Here is a 27,484-nt window from a genome sequence, read left to right on the forward strand (position 1 = left end):
TTCTCCAGGCTTTTGATAAAACCCAGCTAAACACAAGATAAGTGACAGATAAGCAGGGTCCATCAAGTGACCATCTAAAGCATGGAGGGCTATAGGTCAGCTGTATTCACTAATGAGCAGAGGTCAGGCTAATCATCAGAGCACTCTGTGTCCATTAAAGCTCAAAGAGAAATTTTAAGAGCTCATTATCCCTGTTTTTCCTTTTGCATTTTTCTAGCATGTTGTCCACAGCCTCACTGAGTGCTAATCATTCAATGTTCCTTCTTGCCTATTTTCTGTGTGTGAGAGTGCATTACCTGCCAGTATATGCACCTGTATAGTATTTGGATGCAGCTTTATTGGCAGCCGGTTCCATACATACAAATATGGATGTAGCCTTGTCGATACTGTTTACCAGCCATCTGTGCTGTCCCCTCTGCTCTGTTCCTAAGTGCTATTTATTTCAGCCTTTAATGGATATGTGTGTGTCTGCATTGATACAGAACCTGGCTTATGAAGGAGAAGAAAATCAATATTTTTCTCAGTTACTCTTAACTCTCTTGATGTATGACAATAATTATTATGACCACTAGGTGGCTGTAATGTATTGGGGTGTTAAGGAGAAAGAAACGGGTTTGTAATTCATTCTACACTCATTAAGTTTTATTTATTAGATTGTGCTAAAAGTACTTGTATACCTTGTAATTCACCTAATGGTTTTCTGAAGACTATGAATATGGTGAAGTTCAGTGAACATGTTTCAAAAATTGTGTATTATCCTTTTTATCACTTGTTTCTTTTGAGGACTGATTAATGTGAAAATCATGCAAGCAGTTTAATGTTTGTTTATTGTATAGTGTGAGTAATCTGCGATAAACGACGGTTCATTAAGCAATCACTCTCACAGCCTATCAAAAGTCATTCGGTCTCATGATCAATCAAAATTCCATGTAAAAGTTTATTTTCCTTCACACAGAAAAATCTGGAGATTTTTGGTACGTTTATCAGAATTAGGAATAATTTAGGATTTAATCAAGGAAAATTATACTTCTAAATATTAATAGAAAATTCAAAGCATTCAGTGTAGCCAAGAATTATTTATTCAAACAAAAAGAAGCACACTAACAAACAAACCTAGAAAACAAAATTACTAACACTAATTCCACTCTACACATGACTACTGTTGACCAAAAGGGGAAGTTGTATGACTGGGCAATTGGATGTTCAAAACCCAAATTTAACTGATTAATGTCTTATTGACTTGACTTAACAGTAAATTTTTCTGCATAAATTGTTAAGCTGAAGGTCAATTTGAGACTTTTAGAAGTTATTCCTGGTCAAGGTAATTGGATTCCTTGTTGTTTCCTGCTTTGGATTTGGAGACAAGTTGGAAAGAAAAAAAAAAAAACGCTCTTAAAGGGAGTTACTTGGTGACACAGAACACATAATCAAGGCAGGGGTAAAGATAATCAATCTTAATCAAAATTTATATAAAGTATACAAATTTTGCAAAGTGTAGAAAGGGAACAGAAACATTTATTGCTTCTGTATCTCACAGGTTTATCGATCTAGGTTTTCATCCAGTTGGGGATGGCTTCTTGATTGCTCTAAGCTTCGAGGAGCATGAGCTCAATTATGAATAAACTACTATTTTCTTAGAACCACTTTCTTTAGTCTCAGGGAGAGCAAAAGTGTTAACCTATTAAGATATAAAAACTTTCTAATGAATAGGCTTTTCTCATTTAAAGTTTCAAACAAGTAATCATTCTGTTGAATAAAATACAGCTTTGCATTTAAAGTTTGACACTTTATTCGGAATTCAATTCCTTGTAATTTTAAAGCGTTTTGAATTTATAAATAAGCAACAACTTTTCATATAAGATACATTTTGACATGCATTAGCAGGCACTGAGACTAAACTCTTTTTTAGTGTAACACTTGAGGTCATAAAAGCATTAATATTTTCAGTTAAAAAAGAGGTAAAGAAAGTCAAGGCAGTATTTTAAGGTAAATTTATCATTTCTAGACAGGATATTACGTTTTACGTCTGTAAATGTATCTTCATACTGTGCATCAGAACACTCTGATCTGTCTTACACCCTGCATCCAGTAGGGGGCAGTAAGGCAACTTAAATGTTAAAATCGGTTTTATGTGAATGCACTTTCACTGTGTTAAAAATGTTGGAGAGTGCTGTTTTGACTTTATTGCCTCACATTGAATGCAGATTATATGTGAAATTTAGAATATTGCTACAAGGGTTTTAGATCCTAACTCCACAGTATTTACTGTGCATTGCTGATGTCATAGTGTGGCCTGTTGAAATTTCATTAGGCTTCTTTTAGTTTAACTGTGAAAGAGCAGCCTGCCGTTTTGTTCAGTTTCTACCAAAAAACAGTTCTTCACAATTGTCATTGCTTTGAGCACATGAAATTTGCAGTCGGGTCTGCCAATCTGCCATACTGCATCGTAAGCATTACAATTGCTTGTTTTTTGAATGGGCCCGGATGTTAAAAAGGAAGAAATAATAAATCACACATTTATTAAAAACCTAATATTTTTCATTATTAATAAAATATTAGTTTTTGTATTCAATCTGACCAACACCTGATTTGATCATTGATCTTGGTCATAGATCAAGATCAAGTTTGATTACGTTACGTATGTATGATTTTAATAGTAATATTGACTCTATCCATTGCCGTTTTGTCCCTGCTTCCATTTTGTTACCATGTACTTAAACCGTAGTGTATATGTTTATTTGTCCTGGCAGTAAACTACTATCATGAAATATTTTTTTTAAATATATGGAAATGAAATTGCATGTTATTCTATCCATGCATCCATTGTCTTTTGCTTATCCCAGATCAGGGTGTGGCGGCCACCTTAAGGAGGACAAATATTTTGAGCGCTTCTGTTTGGGATCTCATTTTTACAGTTATTATACATCACTTTTGACTATAGGTGAGAGTCAAAATGTAGCTTTGCTTTTTGGCTCAGCTCTTTTATAACTCCAAAAACACCTGAGCAGTGCCTGTATTATTGCAGACAAACCCCCATCCTTTTGGTCCATCTCCTGCTTCATCTTACCTAGCTATGAACACCTAGATACTTAAATTCCTTCACTTGTGGCAGAGACTGACCCCCAACCCAAATTGAGTAACCCACCTTTTCTCTGTCACAAATGTCATGTTATTTAATTCAGTTGCAATTTTTCATCTAAAACTTTAATAACTCACAGTTTTTTGTGGGGGAGGCAGTTCTGATCCAAGTTTGGACCAGATTCCAGATCATACCAAAATAATTCTAAGTGACCTGTCTTCGGTAGACATGATTTATTAGTCGTATAACCACTCTTCCTATCAGTAGACTAGCAGAAGATATAGAACATTTCTTTAAAATTGTTGGTTGCCTCAAATGCTCCACGGTAGACAACCAACACTGCAATTTGACCAAATGGTGGACAGTCAAAAAGACAAGCCCTCCGAAAAAGAAAAACAAAATCCAACCTATCCCAACTCTTAAGATTTTCCACACTGTAACATAAAAAAGCCTTAATAGAACATTGTGATATAGTCAAAAAATGTACTTTTCTTACATAATTCAAAATGTAGCAAATAACTGAATCTTGGAGTCGACATAGTTCCCAAGTTCTACTGTCTGCTTTTGAAGGCTTTGCAGAGACTTGAAAGTGTGAAGCACAAATGGCCTTAACAATGGTGTTAGACTTTTTGTTGCCTGTTCTAAGAGGATTATCTCTTCAGAAAACAGGTGTTCTGCCTCATTCGCTGGATGGTGTGCACTGTGCAACATTTATAGATTGCAAGACGTATTTAAAACAAGAAATGTACAAAACAAGTAACACTTTTCAAACAATACATGCCACAGTCTTAGCTGTGAAGAAATAAATATTGAGACAAATTAAACATGACGACTTTCTGTGTTCTTGCTTACCTTTTAAATGGCTGATCAGCTCATAACTGTGTTATTGTTACATATTGTCTTTTCCTTCTCTGTTTAATCCCCAGTTTGCTTACATTAAATTACATTAGTATGTTGCACAGAGTTGTAACTCTCTACCAAAAAAGGAAAAAAAGACAATTGTTTTCTATTTTTCATGCAATTCACTGCTGCTGTTATATTATCTTTGCCAAGGCTCTAAAGAACATTGGAATGCTTGGCTCTTGGCTATATGTTACAGCAGCAGCCGAGTGACTGACGCATGAGATGATTGTTAAGGCTGTTCAGGGATAAAAGACCCGCCCTTTAAACAATTTCTACTACCAAAACAACCCCTCCCACTCAGTCATACTCCAGCAGCAGCAAAAGGGAAACAGTGGGACAGAAAGACAGTCGCGTACGTCCTGACAAACTGGAATCTTATTTCAGCCCCTCGGTGGAGGAAAAAATAAGCACATGGACTTGAAAGAAAAGGGGGGCAGAGTGAGAAAGGAGAGCAGCCGTGTGAGTGAGTCCATGGCTGGATTAGGAAAGAGAAAGATCACATGCTATTCTGGCGAGATAGATAAGCGCAAGTGAGGGAGAGGAGGGTAACAAACCAACCTACTTTCAAACCATCACAGCTTCAGAAGGAGCAGCAGTGTTCAGGACTGCTTGATCTGGACCACTCCACTAAACTGGGGGAGGGACGCTCCATTCGGATCACCTCAGACCAGCAGCAGACAGTCTGCGGGCTCCTGGTGGCCCACGGGAAAGGTGTTTGCGACTTTATGCATACGAGGACCGTACACATGTTGTCTGCATGGATTTGGAAGTAAAAGTCAGAACATGAGTATCATTCTTAAGCCCCGGTCACGTTCCACCAGCTCACTGAAGAATACAGAGGGAATATGGTAAATAGATTGTAAACTTTGTCTTGCTGGCCACATTATGTGTTTCTAAAATACTCTCCCTCTAACTCTCATTTCTCTCTTTTTTTCTATTTCTTGTTAGTTGTAGTTACTTTAATTCATGTTGGTTGTCATTTTAGGTCTACATGCTGTCAGCCTGCTCCAATGTATGCTATTTTGGAGGGTTTATGGTTTCTGTGTGAAACGTAGACTTTTCTTTGGTCAGAAGATGAGTTGCCTTTGCCCTTACTGTACATCACCTGACCCTTGCTCTGGTGACCCAGGTGTCTATCCTTCATTGCGTTTTTACCCCAGGTCTGTCAGCAGGTGAAGAAATTCTGTCAGAAGATTGAGAAAAATAGATGTGCTCCAATCAGAGTGCTGCTGATTTTTCATCAGCTGCACTTTTGCAAAGGCTTGACCTACTGAATCTGATTTTAGCTCATTCCAATTTCTCTTGAACTACAAAATCATCTAGAATTAAAATTCAAAATATTTTTCCTGGTCGTCTTGCTGTTAGTGGTCATTGTTAATTCATATTAAAAACAGAGGTGATGTCACGCCTTGTGTTTTGAGAGAGCAGTAGCAGCAGTTTACTATTTTATAACAGAGATAAAACGATTATTGACCTGACATTTGAAACCGTCTGCATCATCTTATATTAGCTATTAGCATGGCTAGCACAGCTAGTATTTCTGAAACTGCAGCCTCTGTGTGTATTTCTGAGGCAATGTACATCTTTTTCCTTGATGTTTACAAATCCAGCATATTGCATAACAGACATACTTTAGATCGAAAGCCAAAAGGATATAACAAAGCAACTTTTCTGCACTTTATTAAGCCTTACTGTTATCTGTTGAAAGTCTTGGTCTCTCAAAACCTAAATGAATGTCTTGACTTGTCTATGGTTTTGCCCACCTTAAAAAGTGTTGTCGTTAGCACTTCTGGTAGTGCATAGGTGTTGTGTATTTACTGAAAAACAAAACACGATTGTATAGTTATTGTTCACTTTTAGGTCCAATCAAGCTTGAAATCATATGATTAAGGTCTAGAGCATGTTTTTCAGCACATGTCTACTGAAGAATTAGCTCTAGTTGAATTCAGGATGCATCACCAGGGGCAATACTTGCCTTGCCTTTCTCTCGTATTTCAACTTGTACTTGCACATCAGTAGTCAGTTTTTTTAGTACAAAATAACGCATTGTAGCTCTAACCTTAAAGGCGAGCACCCACATTAAATTCGACATCACTTTTTTACTCCTTTTCAGAGGAATAGTAACTTAATACAACCGTGGGTGTGCTCATAAAGTTGTGGGGGTTTTACCAGAGACATGTGTGAAATGAAGATATAGTAATTAGGTCTCACACTGTCATAGTATGTATCCAGGTGTCACACATTACTGTACCTGCAGTGAAGACTGCATATAAAACAGAGTTTAGTAAAAGAGCTGAAATCAGAATGTCTTTTTTTCGCTCTCATTAAAAGCTGAGAATCTGGCAGTGTTAGGTTTGCATGAGCCATCTTTTTGAATGTCTATCAAAAGCAATACTCAGCTGGACAAGGCATACCGCCTACTCCGTCTGTCCTGCCCTCCTTTTTGCTATTTACTGTTTTGTGGGGGCTTCTTTCATTTAATTCTATCATTGCCTTTTCTTTCACAACATAAATCACAGTGTTTGTGAGATGAAAAATACATTTCTGTTGAGTACTATAATTGAACGTTTTTAAATTAATTGTGCTTATAAGCCCAGTAAACACATAATTGTCTTGTGGCTTGGCAGCTTTTGTTGTTGCATGTTTAATTAAATGCCTGCAGTTTAATGTGTATTTTTGAACAAATCACCATGTGCATATGTGTGTGTCTGTGCATAGTTGTGTAAGACAATGACTAGGTCCTCAGCATCAAGAAATCCAAACGGACCTGTCCCTCCCAACTAGGCAAATGCACGTTTATGTATGCAGACTGTAGGTGTCCCTCAGTGTGTTTGCTGAGTAAACAAGGATCAAATCATGGAAAAGTGACAAATTTGCAGATGAGTGGCAATATATATTAACTCTTTTTGGCCCTACAACCATTTTGGCATTCTTTCCCGGTTTTAAAATCAATAGTGACGCATGGAGGGGATGAAATAAACAATAAAAAAGGTGGAAAATGTATTACTTTAAACCTGAGTGTTTGAATCTGGCTTGTGTCATACTAATGCTACACTATAAAAAAGAATCCTAATGTGTAATAAACTTTAACCATTTAATTAAATATACTCATAAATGTGATTTTCAATACTTTATTTTGTTATCAAACAAAATATACAAAAATATCTTTAGCTAAACATTTAGCTAAAGGTAACAGCTAAGTCAACCGTTTGCTATTCTCATACTGTGTCCTACAGAAAAGGCTGGGTTCACATTTAAGTGGACCTCCTGTGTGTATTACCTATACAAAGCAAGATGACAGCACATTGCCTGAGTTTTCTCAGTGTTGCAGCCATGGCATCAGGTGCTAAAGCAGTGTCACAACTAAAGAGAACGACTTGCATTACTTATACCTGACACAGCCTGAAAGAAGTAGGGGGAAAAAAAGAAGTGGAACAAATCGCTAGCATTAATATTTAATTCACATCCATGATTATGTATCAAAGGTCAACTGGGAGCTAGCCGTCCCCCAAATAATTAAAATTCCTGTAAATATTCCAAGAATTGGGTCAAAATTGTTAAAAATCTGTATAAATGACTTTCAGCTTCTAAATTTGTATGACAGGTCACTCATTCTGTAGCTTTAAATAGTTATTCAAATGAAGTCACAAAAGAACAAAATACTCTGCAAGACTTGTTAGCTTGACAAGACATGAATGATCAAAGCAAAATGCCATAGTATGTTTAGTATATAGATTCAACATGTTCTTTGTGAATATTTTGGGATAATCATTTTTAGAGACTGAAAACAGTCTTTGACTTGTTAACCAACTATTTAAAGTAATTATCTTTATTTTGCTGTAAGTCTACATGTGGTTTTATGACTCAGATAAATAACAGAAGGTCACCTGGAGTTTTATTTAAAAAAGGTAAACTGAAATGTAAGTCCTGTTTTGTTTAAATAATACCATCCAGCAAGCAGTTACATTTTCAAAAATACTTATTTCTAGTAGCAGTTCAGAAGAGTTAATATTCACTCTTTAACTCCAAATGCATCAACAGGTGTGACATATATTTGTACATGAAATTATATGAACAATTGTTTTGATAAAATTCTTCTTCTTCTAAGGTACTGAGAAAATATATTTCCGGGTTGATGTGCTGTGTAAACTAATATTTTTGGGTCAGTGCATCAGTTGGTTTATTTTATGACACAACCAAAATGGAAAAAAAAATTTGACAAATAAATAAAATTTATTAAAAGGTAAGTAATTTATTTAAAGGTAAGTACATGGGGATGTAACTGGAAAAATGGAGGTAGAGAGGGATGAAAGGGCAAGGCATAGGTATATAATAGGAGTATGAATTTCGAAAGCAGCGTACCAAGGAAGGGCATCCGTTTAGTTGCTGTTTGGATTGTTGCCCTTCAGCATAAAAACCCTTTTCACCAATAGAATCACACAAATACCGTTCTATTGCCCTTTTATTTTTGTCTTTTTCAGTATACTCCAAACCAGTCCTGTGTAGAACCAGTGAACTTTCTGCACGCTTGAGTCCTAGATGTTTAATAAATGCCTTAGAATTTAGTAAGAAAATTAATTAGAAAAATGGGCATAGATTTAATTTTTGTGACAAAGACTAATTTGGATGTTGCTTCTTGTTAGGTGTTGGCACATTAGTGTATATCTGCCTTGGTCTTTTAACTCTTGTTAATGTGTGTGTGTGTGTGTGTGTGTGAGAGAGAGTGTGCAAATGTGGTGCAGATAGAGGGAAGGGACGTTGTAGTTATCAGCAAATGGTGAGTCCTTATCTGCTTGGCCTGTTGCCTGACCCCCCCCCACCCCCCATCAGTTTATTTGCCAGAAATTTAGGATTTTGTTTCCAGTGGAATTTGGATTACTGCGTATTAAAAGGGACTGCTACTTTATCAGTACTGTAAGGACTTATTTGTTGTTTTCTATAGGCAAACATTTATGCTAAATAATTGTCATACTTGTAAATTAACCTTTGTAATCAAAACAAATACTAGAAAAATTTAGGTTTGTGCATCTGGTAGAAAAGTTATTTGTAGAAAAAAATCATGTCTGCAGAGAAGATTTGTTTTTGTGATTCAGTCTCATGCAGTTTGTGAACATCTGATTAGCGATACAAAGCAGAATCAAAAGATAAACCTAATCTGCCCACTATGAGTTTGACTCCTGGAGTTATGATTGCGATTTTTGGCACGATCTCTAACGCCTCCAACTGATTGGACAGCGACATTTAAAAGGGATAGTTTCCAGAGCTAAGATAAAACATTCATGAAATGATGCAATGTTCCTAATCTTGGTACATTCAGAGCTTGGTGTTGGATTGCTACTTTTGTTTTAAATATACGTTTACTCTGAATAGTAACCTAAAATGTATTTTTTTCTGTACCTTAGTGGAACTTTATCATCACTACCTGCATTTGTATTAGAGGAGAACATATTAAGCATTTGACTGTGTGCTAGCTATCTGAGCAGATAGTACAACTAATGAACTAATTATAACAATTAGTCATCATTAACTTCACTAAGTTAATACTAGCTTGATATAGTAGTGTTATTTTAAAAAGAACAGACAACAGAAATGTGTAACATTCTAAAAAACAACCTCTTTAAACAGAATTTAGCAACAGTTTGTTCCAAATCTTGGTTTGAGTCTATGTATTAAAATCAAATAAGAATATTACAACTGGGACTATTGATATGTTTTAATAGTTTAGCAGCAGTAGGATCAAATGTTGCTTTTTAGTTACAAATTGATTAAACATGTTAGTTGTATTTTCTGTGTAAACGTTTCACTGAAGTCTATCGTTTCATAAGAGTCTCATAGCAGCCTTCAGGACACAGCTGTGAGTACAATGAGATAAATGAGTACTGTGTGCTGCCATTTTAAACTCTAGGTCATGTATATGCCAAAGAACACAGTACAGCTCCTTGATCCTGTCCTTTCCTTCTGTCTCTATCTATTTTTTACTCTTCATCCACCTCTGTCTACCACTATTCTCTTACACCAAAACACAAAATGGTAAGTTCACTGATTCACTTTCAGCAGTGAGCTGTTACACACACCACAGAAGTGGACGAAACAAAGCTGTTTGAAAGCGATCATCGTTCCAGCATTTTTTAAAGTAAATCAGCAGAGATGAGGATAGATGGGATTCTAAACTAAAACTGTACCTCAGGGTTAGCCCAAACAATATTGGTTATATGTGTTTGTGTAACATGTTACACAAACATAGTTTTGTGTCCTTTTAATATGTGCAACCAAATGCAAAGAGTATGAGGTTTATGCTGTATATAACTCAACCTAGAACTTGAAAAATCTGAGGCCTTATATAGATAAAAGAAGATATTAGAAGCCTGGAATCCCAGCAGTGTTCAGAAAGTGTGGATTAATGTGAGCTGCATGCTCAAGCAGACGGAGGGAAGACGACACTTGCTCTATTTTAGAAAGCTTTGAGGACACAAAGGGAAGTACGCTGCTGAAAAAGGACGGAGAGGGACATCTCAGAACTTTATTTTTTTTCTGCATATAAATTTGGACCAGCTGACTGAAAGAGGTTAAAGGTAGCACAGACTGATAAGCCCTGAGTTTTAGCCATTAAATCTAATTATATTAAATCCTGACTCTAGTTTAAAAGTAACATTTTACTAGGTTACATTCTATATTAGTTTGGTCGTAGACAAAATTGCTGCACTCTCAAGCAAGCATCATGCAAGTTCCTGTTTTAAGACCACAATGAATAGCATATTCTTTTTTTTCACTTAGTGTGCTATAAACAGTTTTTGGATATGTAAAATACCTCTGCAGCTCTGAAGGTTAGAGTCATAGATAAAGTTCATTTTTTCTTATAGAAGACACTGCTCCTGAACTCAAACATGAAAAACATATTGGGTTTACCATGAGCCACATTTGCAGAATGGATTTATATGTAGGTGTACTCTATTTTGCCATTTTGAACCAATAAGTGGACCAGTCAGAGCAAATTCATTGTTTTGGAACTAAGGAGACAAACTAATTATATGTTTGAAACTGAATGTGACAGGGGGTAATGGAAATATGTGAAAGAATACAAATAGGAAATTTAGCAGCAAATTTCTCAAACAACACCAAGCACTGAATGTACTGATGTTAGAAAATGATAACCAAGTATAGATTAGTATTTCAGGTCTGGAAAAAAGGATTAGATCAGGGGTCCTAAACTAAAATAGTAGGAGGTCCACTACCTCCATCATCCAAACACTTTGGCGCCAAAATATTTTAAATTAACTGACAAAAATATTTTCTTTCATTTTTATTTAACATTTAATTAACTCTAATTTTTTGTTTTTGTCTGTTTTTTAACTCATGATTAATGATTCATATGCCCATGAAATCATCTGCTGCACAGAAAAGTGCATTCCAATGTAAGTACCAATATTAAATGCACTTTAAATGGCACAGTGGAGCTGGGTCTGTACATCTACGTACAATAATTCTGCTCTACTTGTGCTTGTGGCAGGCATGGCAATTTGCTTAGCCTCTTTCTTAAGTTGTTGACATTCTTTTCCGTCTTAAAGTGTTTTTCCCACACTCTTTGATCATTTCCAGTCAGTGAAAGGCTTTTTGTTTTTTCCTAAAATCCACTGTACTCGCAGTGAACACTTGTATGGTCGCTTTTGTGCTGTAAGAGACTGATATCAGCTGTGTAGCTTGCTCATACTGTCCCCTTCTCCTTGTCATACTGTCAGACCCAGGCAGAAAGCTTTGGTTGAAGTTCTTATGTTTGGTTTCATAATGTCTCTTAAGATTTCCACTCTTTATAAGTCCAACAACTGATTCAAAACATGTAAGGCAGACTGTCTTTGCACCCAACGGAAGATAGCAGCAAAGCATATGCTTCTGTCCATTCATCTTTAAATGTGCGATTTTCATAGTCCACTTTACGTATAATTTACCTAATTGTTTAAGGACTCCCCATAGCTTCTTCTTTCTCACTTTCTGGCAGTTGGCATACAATGATGTGGTGCATTACCGCCACCAGCAAGCCACCAGGCTTGGGAGCATGGACTAGAATGTCACCGACCCACATGACTGCCCGTCTGCTGCCTGTTCAAAAGTCAGATCTATATCTACATAGTAAATGAGAAAATGCAAAGTGCTCTTTGGGTCCGGATTTGGACCGGAGTCCGGGGTTTGGGGAGCGCTGGAGTAGGTTATTCAGGATTATTCTAACTTTTTATTATGCCCTATTGTTCTGTAATTATTTTTGAATAAAAAATTTTACCTTATGATTTCAACTATATAATTTTTAATATACATTTTTCTGTAACGAGTAAAGAGTTTCACAGAATGCAGTCTTTCATTAGAAATGACTAGAGTAAAATGATACAAAAAACGGTAAAAAAAATAAATTTTTTATTTAAAAAAACAAGTCTTCAGTAGTCACAGGACTACTGTTTTTCTTAATGAATTTCTGCCTTTGGTTTTTGTAAGACAATCTATATACTTGTGTTTGTTTCTTTTGTTTTAAATTTTTAAAAAGTAAAGAAACATTTTTCCATCACATCATTCCTATCATCAAAAGTTATTTTATAGTGACACCAGAGAAAGTGCTAGTTTTTTCACAGTGAATGGACCTTTGAATACTGTGGCTTTCAGAGCAAAAGGAGCCGGCTTGGAGCTGGCCTTGGTAGACTGCCAGGTACTGTGAGCTGATGCAACAGATCGAGATCAAGTTTGATGAAGTAAATTGAATATTTTTTTGAAAAATAACAACTGGATACTGGCAATGTTTATTATGCAAACTACAGCGCTATCAGCGCTATCATGCATTTCTGTCATGTTAAAGCCAACATTAGAAAAATGATATCCCATATCCCAAATTTCGTACTCTTGTTGGCACATCCAATACAAATGACCGAGGTTTTAAGTTCAGCAACACTTTGGTCTGAAGGCCTCATCAGGCAGTGTTGTTCCTCCCCCACCTGTTACTGTGCACTGCTGGTCAGCTGGCTGAAAGAAGGCTACTAGACATTTCCCCTGCTTACAAGAAAGAAAAATTCTTCTGTTTGGAAATATTTACAGCTGCAAAAGAAAAAACATGGTGGGTCATGGTGTTGCAACTAAAGGTAAACCACCCATCATTCTTATTAGGCTATTAGAGTTTTAGGACCGCTTTTTATTAATCAGACACGGTACTTGACACACCATAAAAGAGCATCATCACTTCATCATTTGCAAACCAGATCTGTAATTCTCTGCCAAAATATCCCACTTTTTTTATTTTAGTTTTTTCAGATTAAGGTCCTGTGGTAGTTTTATTGTAATGGATGTATTGCTGGATTTGCTGACCTAATACAACAGTAATTCTCTGTAAGAGTAGCATTCACGTGGTCTTCGGTATATTTTCACTAAATAACCATAGAGGTGTTAACCTTTTTTCTCTTTTTGATTTTATGTTTGGAGAAAAAAAGATATTCCAGCTGTGATGTCAATGTTGGTGCAATACTGTGGTAACCTTGACCCAAGGATCATTTGTTATTCCAGAGGAGGGAGGTTGTGTCTACACAGTGAAACCACACATACTGTACACGTACCAGTAGAATTGGAGTTACATAGTAGAGGTTTAGGTGAAACTGAGTATATGCTGTGATGTCAGAGGGAGTGCAATCAAATGATTAACATACGCTTAAGACTGTGTTGATACTTTTCTCAGTTTGTTATTTCAGGCTTTTTCACATACAGGATACACACACCCCTCTGCACACACCACATGGAGCAGCTGTACAATGCGTTGACCTGTGTGAGGAATGATGACTTATGTGTCAGTGGGGTGAGTCAGGGCTGTCATACTTGCAGTAAAGACAGCACAATAATTACTTAGCTTCATTAGAGTGTGAAGATGGGTGATACGAGAGAGGATCGGACCGATTGGTTCTCTTTAAAGTGGTTCTTGAGAATTTGGAGAGGAACTTTTAAGGAAAGTTAACAGAGTCATTTTGACTGCAGCACTTCTTTGTGTCTTTTTGTCTGAGAAGAAGTTAGAGAGCAGGCCAAGGACAATACAATTGCCCTTTAATTCAGGCAAGCAGCCAAAATATCCTATTCCCCAACCAAAGCTCACTCTCAGTCAGCTCCTACCATCCATTAGATCACAGGAAGAAGGTTGATCATTTAGGCATTTAAGTATTCTGGAAAATATGCTTGGTATGTCCTGTGTTACAGTGTGACTATCGAGGAGCTCATTTTGTGGGTAATTTTCAATCTATGGTGTTTATAAAGCATTGACCTGCCAATTTCAGTTTTACTTACAGGACAATAATATAGGCAGATATAAAAACAGCATTCAAAATATTTTTTTAGGTTGGTTATGAACAGTCAATAAATATTCATATTAACGGGGAAAGGCGACATCACCCTGTGTGTGTGTGAGAGTTGCTATAAAACATACTTTCACTAATAAAAACAAAAGCAAAATGATTGTGGAGTGCATTTTAATGCGTAATTAGTGTGGCTAACATTGGATAAACATCAGTCTTCAGGAATATATTCAAAAGAAATCCAGCATGTCCCATCACAAGAAGAGCTTGAAAGTACAAAAAGATGAAACCGCAGTCGAACTCCATTAAACCCTCTTGTTTTCCACTGAATGTGTTGCTCTGTCCTGCTTTCCTGCAGCCTGAGAGACATGCATGTTGTAGAAAATATACAGGTGCATCTCAGTAAGTTTGAATATTATTTAAAAGGTCATTTACTTCTGAATGCAACTCAATTTACTAAATGAAATGCATAATGTACATTACTGGATGTTTTAAAGCCTTTCTTTCAGTTAGTTATGCTGTTTTCAGCTTACAGCTAATGAAAACACAACATTTAATTTCCTTGAAGGTTATAATATTTCATCGGACTAGTAATATAAAAAAAATGTAAATACAGAAATTTGTGATTAACGGTGTGAAAATGTGTTAAAGACCCGCTTAAAGGTTACTATTTTCAAATGGTACTTTTGATCTGACAAGTAACCCTCATCGGAATGCATATTTTAATTTAAAATGTATCTGTAGTTTCTGCAAACAGGTCATTACTGATTAGGGGCAGTCAAGCTAAAATCGTCCGCTTACCAGCTATTTTTAAGCAGAGACTGCAGCTAATGAATGTATTCTTTGTTGAATGTTAAATCTGGTGTACTGTTGGGACCTAACCACAGACACACTCTCAAAGACTGGCATAAAGATTAACACATATTCTCCATTCTATTATTTTTTAGACAAAGCAGAGAAAATATTTGCAACTTTTTGGTTTATACTGGCCAACTTGTATTTTATTGTCTGAACAAACCGAGCCAGGGTTTTCTACAATACTAATAGTTCTTAAACTTTACCTGAAAGAGCCACATTTGGTCTTGGCTTTTTATTTACACAGGCACATTTGATTCCAGCAAACGTTTAACAAACTTAGTGTATTATCTGTGTCTCCACCATAAAATCTTGAAAAGATTTTCTATTCAATAAGTAACAGGACTGCCTTTCTTTCCTGTAGAACACACCACTACAAGTTTTTGTAGGAAACTTAAAGATGATATAATAATTTTTTTACACCAGCTTTAAGCTATACAGGTCCTTCTCAAAATATTAGCATATTGGGATAAAGTTCATTATTTTCCATAATGTCATGATGAAAATTTAACATTCATATATTTTAGATTCATTGCACACTAACTGAAATATTTCAGGTCTTTTATTGTTTTAATACAGATGATTTTGGCATACAGCTCATGAAAACCCAAAATTCCTATCTCACAAAATTAGCATATTTCATCCGACCAATAAAAGAAAAGTGTTTTTAATACAAAAAACGTCAACTTTCAAATAATCATGTACAGTTATGCACTCAATACTTGGTCGGGAATCCTTTTGCAGAAATGACTGCTTCAATGCGGCGTGGCATGGAGGCAATCAGCCTGTGGCACTGCTGAGGTCTTATGGAGGCCCAGGATGCTTCGATAGCGGCCTTTAGCTCATCCAGAGTGTTGGGTCTTGAGTCTCTCAACGTTCTCTTCACAATATCCCACAGATTGTCTATGGGGTTCAGGTCAGGAGAGTTGGCAGGCCAATTGAGCACAGTGATACCATGGTCAGTAAACCATTTACCAGTGGTTTTGGCACTGTGAGCAGGTGCCAGGTCGTGCTGAAAAATGAAATCTTCATCTCCATAAAGCTTTTCAGCAGATTGAAGCATGAAGTGCTCCAAAATCTCCTGATAGCTAGCTGCATTGACCCTGCCCTTGATAAAACACAGTGGACCAACACCAGCAGATGACACGGCACCCCAGACCATCACTGACTGTGGGTACTTGACACTGGACTTCTGGCATTTTGGCATTTCCTTCTCCCCAGTCTTCCTCCAGACTCTGGCACCTTGATTTCCGAATGACATGCAGAATTTGCTTTCATCCGAAAAAAGTACTTTGGACCACTGAGCAACAGTCCAGGCGCTTCTGCCGCTGTTTCTGGTTCAAAAGTGGCTTGACCTGGGGAATGCGGCACCTGTAACCCATTTCCTGCACATGCCTGTGCACGGTGGCTCTGGATGTTTCTACTCCAGACTCAGTCCACTGCTTCCGCAGGTCCCCCAAGGTCTGGAATTGGCCCTTCTCCACAATCTTCCTCAGGGTCCGGTCACCTCTTCTCGTTGTGCAGCGTTTTCTGCCACACTTTTTCCTTCTCACAGACTTCCCACTGAGGTGCCTTGATACAGCACTCTGGGAACAGCCTATTCGTTCAGAAATTTCTTTCTGTGTCTTACCCTCTTGCTTGAGGGTGTCAATAGTGGCCTTCTGGACAACAGTCAGGTCGGCAGTCTTACCCATGATTGGGGTTTTGAGTGATGAACCAGGCTGGGAGTTTTAAAGGCCTCAGGAATCTTTTGCAGGTGTTTAGAGTTAACTTGTTGATTCAGATGATTAGGTTCATAGCTCGTTTAGAGACCCTTTTAATGATATGCTAATTTTGTGAGATAGGAATTTTGGGTTTTCATGAGCTGTATGCCACAATCATCCGTATTAAGACAATAAAAGACCTGAAATATGTCAGTTAGTGTGCAATGAATCTAAAATATATGAATGTTAAATTTTCATCATGACATTATGGAAAATAATTAACTTTATCACAATATGCTAATATTTTGAGAAGGACGTGTACATTGAACTGACTGCATATTTACATACTGAACTTAACAACTAAATAGTGAAGGAGATAGCGAGGAAAGGACCAAGTTGTTAATACATGTTTAAATGTTTTTGTGTGATGCTCATGTTTGAAGAGGGAGAACAATGAATTCTTCTTGCTTACACAATCCAACATTCATGACCAAACAACCAACAACCTGAACACCATTCAATGTGATGATAATTTTTAGGAGGAATTGTCTAGACTAAACTTAGTTTAGTCCAGTAAACACATTAAAAATTAACAAAAAAGAGGACTAAATTCCTCTTTTGAAATGATAATAAATTCTTGTTGTTGTTTATGATAGGAAAAGGTATTACGCATTGTGTTGAGGGGAATCCCACAGTGACCTTAGCAGCCTCCCCAGACCAGATTATAGGATTGCGAACCAGCCTTTGCGATGAAGCAGATGTCTCTGTAGATATGCATTAATCATCAGTTGGGTGCACAATCACCCTGGAGACTAAGGAGCTCAGCATGACATCCCAATAGGAAGTGGTGTCACTGGTTTAAAAAAACACTGGTTAACTGTGAGTCAGTAGCAGTATCAGAACTGAGGTATTCCCTGTGGCACTGAGTAGGGTTAGAATAAACCGCACTGATTGAGGTTCTATGGCTCGAAAGGCTTTAAATGTTCCGGGATTAGTGGGAAACCCTGCTGTGGTAAATTATAAGCCTAAATGATCAAATTTGTTTTTTATATTTGCAAACAGGGGAAGACCTCCCTCGTGTTATGTCTTGTTTTGTAACAACATACCCACACTTTGTACATATCATTTTTTAATATTTCAAAGCTAGAAAGCTCAGCATCATCAATAGCTATCAACATTTTTACAACATCATAGGAAACTCACACACAATACTCAAATTCCGGACATGGTCAAAATGTTTAAAATATTTAACTTTATTGAAATCTAACCCACAAACATACATAATTCCATAAAATAACTACAATGCCTTGCAAAAGATTCATTCACAGAGACCAATAACAATCTCAAATTTTAGTAATGTTATTTGTCATTATTATACAATACAATACCATATGACAAAATGAGAAAGGGTTTGAAGGACATAAACAGTTTTGAAAAGTGTTAAAAATAAATACATGTCTTTATCAAATAATTTTTTTAGGTTTTATCGTTTGTCATGTTGTATCATCTGCTTGTTGTGTTATTTTTCATATTTCATCACCATAATGTTTGAATTCTATGAACCCTGAAAAAAAAAACTGTTCAAGTTTTAATGTTTTATATTTCTCTCTTCCTTTTTTTTTTTTTACCTGCAGTTTCGATGTGGACAATGGTACGTCATCAGGTCGAAGCCCCCTGGACCCAATGGCCAGCCCTGGCTCAGGCCTCATCCTGCAGGCCAACTTTGTCCACAGCCAGCGAAGAGAGTCGTTCCTCTACCGCTCTGACAGTGACTACGACCTCTCCCCCAAGTCCATGTCCCGAAACTCCTCCATTGCCAGTGACATGTGAGTTGCACAATTATGTTTTCTTCAATGTATAACACTTAGGAAAGGCACCCCCAAAAAAAATAAATGTGCACCTGCTATTGTCAGTGCTCGCCTTTGTGCCTTGCTTTTCTTGTTTGTTGAATCTGTGTCACAGCTGGATGCTTAAAGGACAAATTCTAGACGTCACGGAAAGTTTGTATGAGCAGCAGATGGTTTTCTATATAAGTTCATTGTTTCTCTTTTAAAGTTTTACCACCGCATCAATTTAGCACTGAAGTAATTTTATTTATTAAGACTTGATATATTTAAGGCCAGTTTTAAGGTACATTTAACCAGATCTTTTTACTTTAAAGCATTTTTTTGTGTTTTGTGATTGGAGCACATGAAAGGCCTTGATGTCTTTGGATTCATATCTCCAGCAAATCAGTTCACATGCTTTAAATGCAACTTTAAGGAAGACTTTTCAACTGCACCTTATTCAGCCACAAACTGTTGGTAACTTCATGATGGCAAAGGCAATCAGTGCAGATAAATCAAACACGCATGACATTAATATTTCATCCATACACGTAAATTTCAGCCTAAAATGATTTAACTTTTACTGTCACCTGTAAGCACTTAGGCATAAGCAAAAAAGCATTTAAATTCAGTCCATTTACCATTCATTCTAATTAGGTATGGTGGATACTCTGATTGGTCAAGGATGGTATTTTTCAGTTTCTGGTCACCTGTCAGTGTCGATCAAGCTGAACATTGTCCACTTCCGGTCACCAGTTGTTTTCTCATGACCTCCCATGGAAATGTGGCATCAGTTTAAAGGCTTATTAAAAGGCCTTCACATTTACAAAAATTTAATACCCGCTGTATTGTAATTTTTAGACATAGCAGAAATCTGATCTGTCTACTCTTACAAGCAGTTAGCCTTAAAACTAATCTAAGTTTTATCAAATGAACGAAGCTAAGAGAGTCATCTATTGTCTGATTATAACACATCCGCGAAAAATAACATCTGAACTTTTCCTTTAAAAGAAGAGAAGGAAAGTAACTGAAAAACGGGTGTATTCACACCAAGAAAGTCCTTTGGTCCGCTTGTTTGGTCCGGACCAAAACCGAACTTTATTTTTTTCATTTGGTGCTGTTTGTTTTCACATTGTAATTTTTGCAAGTGAACTATTACTTGTAAACAAAGCTACGCGGGTGACGATCATGGTTCCCATTGGACAGAAATGACGGGGGCGGGACAGAGCACAGACCCGGAAATGTAGGAAAACATCTGTAGACGTGCTGCGTGCAGCACCTCTGTTCTGCATATTTGTGTCGTTATTAAAGCTTCAATATTATTATGAAACTGAAGAGCAGCTCATTCAGCACAGACTTTGAGACGTTATATTTATAATGTTGGAACCCCGTCGGAGAATGCGTGCTGAACGCCGACGTTCTCTACGTGCCTTGTCCCACAACAAGCCAGTAGTGTTGCTAAGCAACACACAGCTTATCAGGTATGATTACCTTACAACACGCACTTTTGCTACCAGCTACGGTGGCTTTTTATGTCCAAAGAGACGTACGCTTTTTGTAGTTGGTTCGGATCGGGGCCGGTTTGTATTCAGACCATAAGCGAACCGCACCAGAGTCCGTTTGGAAGCGGACCGAGACCACGTCAAAAAGTGGGTCTTGGTCCGGTTGTTTGGTCCGGACCAGGGTTCGCTTGAGTGTATTCACACATGCACAAAAAGTCCGGACCAAGGGGGAAAACGAACTCTGGTCCGTTTAAAGCGGACCAAAAGTGGCAAGTGTGAATACACAGAGTTGTTGACACAGGTGCAATAAAAGCTTGCACACTTGACACCAGCCTTGCTGAAAATCAGCACAAAAGAATGTTTAGTTCTGTTGCTGAAGTCTGATTTGATTGCAACCTTTTCATCTATTTTTCAAATAAAGCCTTATCTGGAATTTTGCTAAACAAAAACCTGTATTTGGAATTTCAGTGCCTAAAATAAAGCTAAAATAAATCTCATGACCCTTAATCCTTTTTCCCTGTATTTAAAACTTATCACAGTTCCACAGCCAAACGTATAATGTCAAATGTTAGCAACATCTGGAATCCCCACTAATATGAACTGCTCTTTCTTTATTTCTTTCAGTCATGGTGACGATATGATTGTAACGCCATTTGCACAGGTATGTTGAATTGTGTTAATTTTGTATATTGTGGTGATCACTGCCTATTCAGTCCTAATCATCATATCCCGCTCAGGTTCTTGCAAGCTTGAGAACTGTACGGAACAACTTTGGTGCATTAACTAATCTACAGCAAGATAGAGCATCTAATAAGTAAGTTGCTATGGCCTTCATTTTTACAATCAAGTACTGAAACTAAATGAGAGGCTTGGTTTGATGCAGCCCCCAATTCCTAGATGATTTTAACCCTAATCATTCAAACGTGTAGAAGATATTTTACTGCCTGCTAAAGATGTAAGAGACCTTTTCAATAAGAAAATGATCCTGTGGTTAGTTTGTTCAGTCTAGGATGCTTTAGAAAAATAGCAGTGCAGCCTACCATATACTAGTGAAGAGGGCTAGGATGTTAGTAGATCTAAATAGCTCATTCCAAAAGGGTAATCATGATGGGTATTTTCTTTCAAATGATTATAAAATATTGTTATTAAGTTTGTGCTGCATTTTGTCCAATAGAATGGATCGCCTCAAAAACATTTGCATCTTACAGTTGGATGTGTCTGCCCTCTGCTGTTCTTTTTTCTTACTACAATAGCTCCTACAGTGATTTCTTTTCAGTAGCTTCTCACAGTCACAGTGCATTCCATTTATGCACAGATAAAACTCATAGTGTTCAACAAAATGTACAAGTTTTTATGGGAAATATATGACATTGTGTGTCTGTTTTCCCTATGACAGGAGATCACCCATGTGTAACCAACCCCCCATTACCAAGACCACCTTTACAGGTAAGATATTTACACAGGATGTGTTGTGAAAAATTATTTTAATAATAATTCTGAAAATTATTAATTTATTGTTGTTCATTACAATATTGGTTTGTTGTTCCTCTATATAAAAACATTATGAGTATTTGTGAGCGAATATTAGAATATTCTGTTTCCTTCCATTTCACTTATAAATAAGCTGCTTTGCTGACAATTGATTTACAAAAATTGAACAATTTTAGACTCTTCAGTTACTTTGTCAAATCCTAGCAACATCTACAGACATAACTGACTATTCATATTTACGTTGTCATACAAATATGTCATATGTCATACAAATATCAGTGGTTATTTACAGTATATTCACAGCTGACTTGGATAGCCTAACGCCTTTATCTGTTAGACAGTCAGCTTTCACTGCACAACCTGTCTGGCCTCCTCTGAATGGGTTTTCGGATCAGGGTATGGTGCAGACTGTATCAGATGGCTAAAAAAGACTTGCCCTTGACAGTCAGCAGCACTTTCAGTGGCTGTAACCTTGCTCATGTTTGCCAAGACACACTAAATAACCTTCAAAACTGATAAATCACTTCACATGTCCCATTTAGTACAAGGATCATGGCAGCAAAGAAAGCCACTGAACCAAAAAGTACATTTAAATAAAAGTAAAATGAAATACTAAAAACAGTGAATGTGTCACGTTTGCCTCCTGCATTTGAAATCTATCAAAGGCAGTCCTCAGAGAATCACATTCAACATCACAGCATTCATAACCTGCATATACATGGGGGACCCAGCTACATGGAGTTATATTTAGCACACAATCATCTTGCTGCAAAGCCATTATTGCTCCTGCCATAAAGTGGCGACAGCTGTGAGTCATGGGGATCATTACATCAGGGTATTGACTGATCATCATAATGCAAAAGCATACTGACTCTGCAACAAGTCGGCTTGCAGAGCAAAGCAATAAAAGAGCATAATTAATATTATCTTAATGAATTTCTCAGGATCAATAAAGTTGCAATTTGATTTGTGGATCTTGGGGTTTTCTAGTTTTTCCAGTTTTATGTATTTAAGTAAATTGGGAACTGAGAGGGAAAAATAAATAACTTCATTTAGGTCAGAACTAACCTAAATTGAATTACTGAAGGATCCATTGCACTTGACATTTTTCATAGTAAATTGTGCTACAACCACAATCTTCCACGTGTTTTTTTTTCTTCTTTTTTTTGGTGGGGGGGGGGGGGGGGGGGTGATAGACAAATAGAAAGTGATAAATTATGAAGTGGAAGGAGAACAATACAAGGTTTGCAAAACTTTCCACAAGTAAAAATATAAAAAGTGTGGCCTGCATTTGTCTTCAGCACCACTGAGTTTGTGCATGTAGGTCAAAATGTTCAGCACTGATCTCATATGACCAGAGAACCTTCTTCCAGATTTTTGCTCTGGACTGCTCTCCTTGGCAGGCTGGTCAGTTTAGGTGGAAAACCCATTTCTTGGTTGGTTTGCAGTTATCCCATAATTATGTCAATTTGTGGATGATGGATTAAACCGCGCTCTGAGAGATGTTTTTAGCAGAGGATATATATTTCTCTACAACTTTATCCCAGTGGTGTTCTTCAGGATGTTGTTTGTTCAGTAATGTTCTCTAACAACCCTCTGAGGCCTTCACAGAACATCTGTATTCATACAAAGACTGCATAATATTAGAACCACTAGAACCCGTTTGCTCAATATTAGGATGACCACATGGATTGATTCTGAAGGGAATTGCTAGCACTTGATTTTATTTAAAAAACAGTCAAAAGTAAAACAGTAAAAAGGACAGAATAGAAATGCACATCAAACTTTGCAGATTTTTGTTTGTAAATAATTTTGTTAACCGTATATAATTTTCCTTCATTGTTACAATTATGCACCACATTGAAGTTTGTGGTTTTAATGTGACAAAATGTGTAAATGTTCATGTGCTTTTGCACATTAGCGTTTCTCTTTTCTTCCCTTGTCCGTTTTTTCCCCCTCCTGCTACTCTTTGAATGTCATTCCTTCCCACTGCCAGTCCGACTACTCTGTTGAGCTGTTCCATAGTTTGGCTCCAGCCCTGCGTCTGTGCAGCAGAGTGGCCTCTCTGAACGCCGGTGTCTGATGTCGCACTAAGCATGAGAAGAATGTCATTGACGTCAGTGCAGTTGGTGTCAGAAAGAGTAGCACCCGAGCCACTGACACCACACCGGGGGAGAAAGACGGAGACACAAAAAAAGGGAGACTGAAAGGTTGAAAGAAGAGATACAAAAAGGGGGACAGGAGGAAAGATGAGCATTGGAGGAAGCATAAACTGTGAGACAGGGAAGAAGAGAAGGAGAAATGTGTTAAAGGCAGTTAGGAGAGGCTAGACTTTGTTTTGCACATGAGATGATAATAAAGATTAAGAGGTAGACAGAGTCAGGAGTGACAAAAAATAATCTTTTTAAAGAAGTGAGGATGCAGAAGCAGTCTTTTCTTAACATATTGTATAATCTAAAAACAGATTGATTTAAATAAAATTGTTATAATTCAAAATATTCATGAGCTAAAACTTACACATGAAATTGTGGCTTTAAAACAGCAGTGACTGAGTAAATTTACATTTATAAGACAAAACAAATCTGTATTTGTTGCATTGCAGCTACTATTTGGCAGTATTTTCCCACAAACTACAGTAAATGTTGGCTGCAATGTTAAAATAATATTACATCTGTTTAACATGAAGTGTCCTCCGAACCTCTACTTCCTATTACAAAGCATTAAAATCCTTTACTTCCCACATTATTAAGGGCATCAACACTAACTGGTGCTGACAAGGTGACATTTTCTGTTGACATAGTCTGTGTTTTGAGTTTCAAAAGAAAAAATGAGAGAAAATTGTCATGTAAAAAGCTTGTGATGCTGAGGCTCTCACCATATTGTTGTTAACTACCTCTCTGTTTTGGTGGTGTTTGCATGCCGACCACATATAAGCATGCATGCGCACACAGCGTTCGGAGCAAGCTCTGGCTCCTCTCCTTATTTTTATTTTTATCCAGTCCGTGATTTGTCTGCCTCCCTTCCCCGTCCACAGCGCAGTCCTCTCAGGCTTTAGGTACAGCTTGGGGAGATCAGCACGTTTGGCTACCAGGGACGCCGAAGCAACAGCAGCCCACCCCCCTAACCCCCCCTATTTACACAGCATCTGTAGGATACACCATCTGACACAGCTACACAGCGCCGGCTTGTACCCACTTTCTTCTCGGATACTGTGGATGTTTTTTATTGGCAGGGGGCTGGGGAGATTTAACCGGGATGTGTTATGGGTAGCTTTTTGGCTGGTGTGAGTGTGTGTGTGTATACATGTGTGTCTGCTTGGTTCCAAGTGCATATGTTTGTGTGAAATGTCAATGTGTTCTTTGACCATGTCTCCATGCTGTGGACATGCTTGGTCTGCGCTGGACAGCTGGGCTTCTGTGGACGCAAAGTGGCTCTGAGGGGCTCACTGGAACATCTTCTTCTTCCCACCGTCCCTGTCTCCTTTCCATCCATCCTATAGCAGACATGGGCCTGCTAAGCAGACTGTTGTTCATCTTGCTACATGACTGGAATTACACTTTTAAGAATGAGAGAGTACATTCTATACATCTAGCTGTGTATGGGTGCTCATGAATGCGTCTGTGACAAGTTTCTATATTCCTGCTGTTGCTGTATTTAACCTATGCCAACATCTGCTGAAGCTTAACATCTGGACACAGAACTGACACAGGGTGGCAGATTGCCATCAGTCACCAACCACAACAATCCAGGGGATTGTAGCTGAGATTATATTAAAAGAAAAATCCAGGACATAAAGTGCAGAACTGAACTTTTCGAAAAGTCATCAAGGCTTGCTCCAGCTGAGCTGTGAGTTGGCATATGAAGGCAGAGAAGGCCCCACTCCCAGGCCATCACAGCAGCTCACCTGTTTCAGTATGAAGAGTCACCCATATGTATACTCGGGGTATCCCAACTTAACCGTTTGTGGGGTGGGACACCCTGGACCAGCCGTTAGTCCTCTGAAGCGGGCCCTCACTGACCCGTTGCCCTCCTGTCTTGCCCCCGCAGAGGAGGCCTACCAGAAACTGGCCACCGAGACGCTGGAGGAGTTGGACTGGTGCCTGGACCAGCTGGAGACGCTACAGACAAGACATTCGGTCAGCGAGATGGCCTCGAACAAGGTGAGGATGTCTAAAATGTTTCTCACCTGTTGATATGCAAAAAAAAAAAGAAATGTGCTATGCTCCAAGAGTTCAGTAAAGTATTTTTTTCCTTATTATGGGTCATCAAGGTGTCCATCTGAACCTTGAGTTTTTAAGTTTAATGTGGTTTATAGATGGTATTCAGGATGCTCAATGTGCATACCAGACTATGCATCTTTTAAAGTTGCACTGTTGGAAATTGCTGTAAGCAAAGTCTGCTATAGAGATGCACTGATAAGAATGTTGTATCCCCCCCACACACACACACACACCCCTCCCGGCTCAATCTCTTGCAGCCTAAATAAACCCCGGACATGTTTTTACATGTTGTAGAAACTATGTTGTCCTTTGAAAGAGATCCTAACATTTCTGTGCATTCTCTGATTTTATTTAAAAATAACCCAGTAATGCCCAGTTTCTAACTGGCCGGTCAGAAGTCGGCGCCAATCAAGCTTAAAATCAGCCTCTTTTTCTGTATCTCTGGATTACTGCACTTTGTAGGAATTCAAAACTGAAGGTGATCACATTATTTTTAAAATGACATCTTTGTCCTGCTGTATTAAATGCTGTATATGCTGGTATGTTGTCATAAACAATACTGTTGCTCACATATTGTGTTTCTGTCAGCACAATGCTCTGGCTCAGCACATCTCGATAAATAAAGCAAAGAACAGAAAGCTCTAGTACACCATGCACTGTGGGTTTAATTGATTGTAGTATGTGTACTAGCTATCAGTGCAGTATTACCTAAATATTACCACCCTCTGCGTGTGTGAACCTCTCGGATGCAGGTTTTAATGTGTTCAAACTGCTATGACCTGCTTCCGTTCTGTACTTTTCAGCACATAACCATCAAAAGTTCAACTGTTTGTGTTGTTTTCATGCATCTTAGTGAAAGAATTGTCATGCAGGCAGGGAGTTCAGGTATGAGCATGCTCAGTTGCCACCAGTGTGTGTGTGTGTGTGTGTGTGTGTGTGTGTGTTTATGTGTGTGTGTAAGGAGGCTGCTGTGTTGCTCTGAATGCTGATGAGCACTGGGCTCTAGTGATGTCACACCCCGTGATGTCACAAGACCAGAGATGAGGAAAGATGGCGAGGACAAACAAGACAAAGCACTTACACAGTGTTCACCTCTAATGTTAGTACATCCACAACTTGGTCTCATTTAGACACGAGAAGATTTCTAAAAGAGATGAGAAATCATAGTACAGCTCTGCCTCACCGTTGCTCACCAGCAGAGCTATCTCCAGTTGTCATGGTAACAGCCACAGGCCCAGCTGCCCTGCTATCTCTCTACTAACTCACATACATTCACAAACATCACAGGTAACAAATGCATTTCTTATCCTTAGAAATTACCTGGTGTCTGAAGCCCATAGACTTTTCCTTTTGTTTTGTTTTTATCAGTTCTTAACATAAATCGTAGTGCATTAATAAAGGAAAGTTAGAGATCCACAAGAAACAATCAGCTGGAATTCCCTTAAAGTAAATAGAGTCAATTACAGCAAAACTAACCTCTTAATGTTCCCTACATTTCTAAATCATTGAGGACATTTCTAAGTATAACCCACACCATGATTCAAGTTGTGCGCTATTGCTGTTGTGTTGCTGAACTACTGTCTGTTTCCCATGAAGGG

The 27,484-nt window shown here is 37.9% G+C and overlaps 1 protein-coding gene across 10 annotated transcripts in view; it reads left to right on the plus strand.

Annotated features, from left to right (window-relative positions):
• pde4d (phosphodiesterase 4D, cAMP-specific) overlaps window positions 1-27,484 on the plus strand; it is a 255,431-nt gene that overhangs the window by 211,512 nt on the left and 16,435 nt on the right. For 9 of the 10 annotated variants that reach the window (XM_047381198.1, XM_047381200.1, XM_047381196.1 and 6 more), the window contains 5 exons: window positions 18,482-18,673; window positions 20,800-20,836; window positions 20,913-20,989; window positions 21,572-21,621; window positions 25,714-25,826. In XM_047381198.1, the coding sequence (XP_047237154.1) occupies window positions 18,482-18,673; window positions 20,800-20,836; window positions 20,913-20,989; window positions 21,572-21,621; window positions 25,714-25,826 (469 nt within the window). Of the gene's footprint in view, window positions 1-4,625; window positions 4,831-18,481; window positions 18,674-20,799; window positions 20,837-20,912; window positions 20,990-21,571; window positions 21,622-25,713; window positions 25,827-27,484 lie in introns of those variants that run through there. The other variant, XM_047381202.1, reaches the window with a different exon arrangement.

This window comes from Girardinichthys multiradiatus, chromosome 12 (genome assembly GCF_021462225.1).
Source record: "Girardinichthys multiradiatus isolate DD_20200921_A chromosome 12, DD_fGirMul_XY1, whole genome shotgun sequence".
NCBI classification, from domain to species: domain Eukaryota; kingdom Metazoa; phylum Chordata; class Actinopteri; order Cyprinodontiformes; family Goodeidae; genus Girardinichthys; species Girardinichthys multiradiatus.